The following is a 2,849-nucleotide window of genomic DNA, read 5'->3' as shown; positions in this document are numbered from 1 at the left end:
CCTTTGAAGCCGTTCGGGCCAACCCTATTGATGGTATTGGTAGTATTCTCTCGTCTATAGTGGGCAGCCGGGTCAATTGGTGCACGGATCATGCCGTCCGCGACCCGCAGAATCCTACAAGCCTCGCCACGTAGCGAATTTACAAAGGGTCTCCCGGTCACTTAGCGGGTCAATGAGGAGACACCGATTAATGGTGGCTGTTCAACTCAATCACTCAGGTGCCTTTCTCCACGCCTCTAGTCCCTTCTTCGAGCAACAACCTTGGTAGTGGCTGTCTAGCTTGACCATTCAATAGGCCTCTCCCACGCCAAATAGGGACGGGCAAATCACGCGAGTGTCACGAGATGGGAGGGGTAATGGGGAAACGATGTGGTGGCATTATCAATTCCCAAATCAAATCAACCATTCCGTTCAACAAAGAGGCATAAATAATCTTACGATATTGGACATACCTCTATTCATCGCTCATCATTCAATCGGTTCCCCATTCAATTTCCCCTCTTCATCGCAATGTCAGGGGATCACTTCTATTGCCTGGATCCGCACGGCGAGCTTGCTCCCGAATTGTTCTATGAGTATGAGGGAATTACAGGATTCGTCTTCACCACAAATCAACCCGATACGGTTCCAATTTATCGTTGGATGCGTCCTGGCGATCATTTCTACACCGCTGACCCAACCGGAGAACTCGCGCCGGAATTGGGCTACGTGAGTGAAGGAATAGGTTGGTATATGTATCCGACTCAGAAGGCGGGGACAATCCCATTATATCGCTGGCGTTCCACCCAGATCCCTGACCATTTTTACACTACCGATCCAAACGGCGAGTTGGCACCGGCATTAGGATACATTGCAGAAGGAATTACTGGCTATCTGTATCCGAGTCAAAGTTCCGGAACGTCAGCTCTACACCGTTGGATGCACTCAGACATGTTTCGAACTTTTATTTTCAATAACACCATCACCGCTGCCCAGCGGCGAACCCTTCTCGAACGGCATGCATTCGCGTATTATCGGTCGGGAATATGCAACAACTTGAATGAGGAAGAGAGAACGAGGGTCCGCGAGGCCTACCGGCGTGCAATAACGCATGATATTAACACGGACCCTAATGCCAACGCTAGCGCCATCATTGGCGGTTCACAAATCTGGGTCAACTTTGACAATCTGTTCCCGCTTGGGGATAGAGAGATAGCCCAGAGTCTGTTACACGAAATGATGCATTGCGCAGGGTACAACCATCCGGTGCGCAGAAATACAGACGTTCCCGGGGACGGAGGGGCTTATTACAATTCGCCGCCCCTCAGAGCCGAGCTGTGCATCGCCGGTATTCAGAGTGATGCTGGCACAACTCTGTTAAGTTTGGCTCCATATGCTGGCGAACCGCGGGCTTGCCCCGTAGTTAGTGTTGAAAATCAGCCTTGACTCGGAATATATTTAAAAGCACTGCCTCTGAGCACTTCTGCGTTGAATTAAGTTGTTTATTTGGTTCCGTAGTTAGCAAACCAAGCGAGGAATAAGAATCAATTGATGCTCACCTATCTCTTAACCAGCTGGTTTACGTCCTACGTTATTGATAAGAATCTAGCCAATAATAAGCCCTAGAGTAATGGCCGTGATAAGAAATATAAAGCTAGTAATATTTAATTATTTCCTTTAAAACTGCTATCTAGTTTTAATTCTTAGTGTTAAGTCGCTTAATATAAGGCTGCTAGTAAAGGTTCTTTGTGCAGAACGGTATTCGGTAGATAAAGTAGCCGTATAATGTTCTTACTGCCCTTACTAGCTGCTTCCAATCCTTACTATTATAAGGCTTTATTATAGTAATTATTAAAAGCTCTATAAAAAGCTTCCTTTGTTTTCTATAAGAGCGATTAGTTATTAGCCTTCTATAATTATTCTAGTTGTTAATTTTAAAGGGGTTAAAGCTAGGTAACTTTTAAGGCTTTAAAGGCGGTTTCTTTATATTCTAAGTTAGTAAAACTTTATATTAAGTACGTTAAATAATATCTAGGTTCTTATATTTATTAGAATAAGGCATAGTGGCGTAAAAATAGGGCTTTAAATTATATTTATTAATATAGGAGGTTTTGATTATAAACTCTTTAGTATTATATATACGGACCATTTTCTTATTAATAAGGTAGGACGCCAGCGGGTTAAGAGGTATCTCTTAACCCGCTAGCGTCCTACCTTATCGATAAGAAAATGGTCCGTGCATGCAATACCAAAAAGTTTGTAATTAAAACCTCCTATATTAATAAATATAATTTAAAGCCCTATTTTTACGCTACTATGCCTTATTCTAATAAATATAAGAACCTAGATATTATCTAATATACTTAATATAAAGTTCCACTAACTTAGAATATAAAGAAACCGCCTTTAAAGCCTTAGAAGTTACCTAGCTTTAACCCCTTTAAAATTAATAACTAGAATAATTATAGAAGGCTAATAATTAATCGCTTTTATAAAAAATAAAGGAAGCTTTTTATAGAGCTTTTAATAATTACTATAATAAAGCCTTATAATAGTAAGGATTAAAAGCGGCTAGTAAGGGCGGCGAGAACGTTATACAGCTACTTTATTTACTAAATACCGTTCTATATAAAGAACCTCTACTAGCAGCCTTATATTAAGCGACTTAACACTAAGAATTAAAACTAGATAGTAGTTTTAAAGAAAATAATTAAATATTACTAGCTTTATATTTCTTATCACGGCCATTACTCTAGGGCTTGTTATTGGCTAGATTCTTATTGATAACATAGGACGTAAATTAGCTAGTTAAGAGATACGGAGTACTTGACCCTCCTCTCCGCTGCGAATCTTCGTTCGTGCTCGAGGAA

At 41.0% G+C, this 2,849-nt stretch overlaps 1 protein-coding gene across 1 annotated transcript; it reads left to right on the top strand.

The window, feature by feature from the left end:
• The first annotated feature begins 275 nt into the window (after positions 1-275).
• On the top strand, positions 276-1,637 carry K441DRAFT_656443 (uncharacterized protein). The gene has a single exon (XM_067648007.1). It carries the CDS (start codon positions 511-513, stop codon positions 1,423-1,425), a length of 915 nt encoding a protein of 304 aa, XP_067506579.1. The 5' UTR covers positions 276-510; the 3' UTR covers positions 1,426-1,637.
• The last annotated feature ends 1,212 nt before the right edge of the window (positions 1,638-2,849 follow it).

Source organism: Cenococcum geophilum (assembly GCF_001692895.1).
Source record: "Cenococcum geophilum 1.58 unplaced genomic scaffold K441scaffold_11, whole genome shotgun sequence".
Taxonomy (NCBI): domain Eukaryota; kingdom Fungi; phylum Ascomycota; class Dothideomycetes; order Gloniales; family Gloniaceae; genus Cenococcum; species Cenococcum geophilum.
This window is presented reverse-complemented; position numbering and strand designations above follow the sequence as displayed.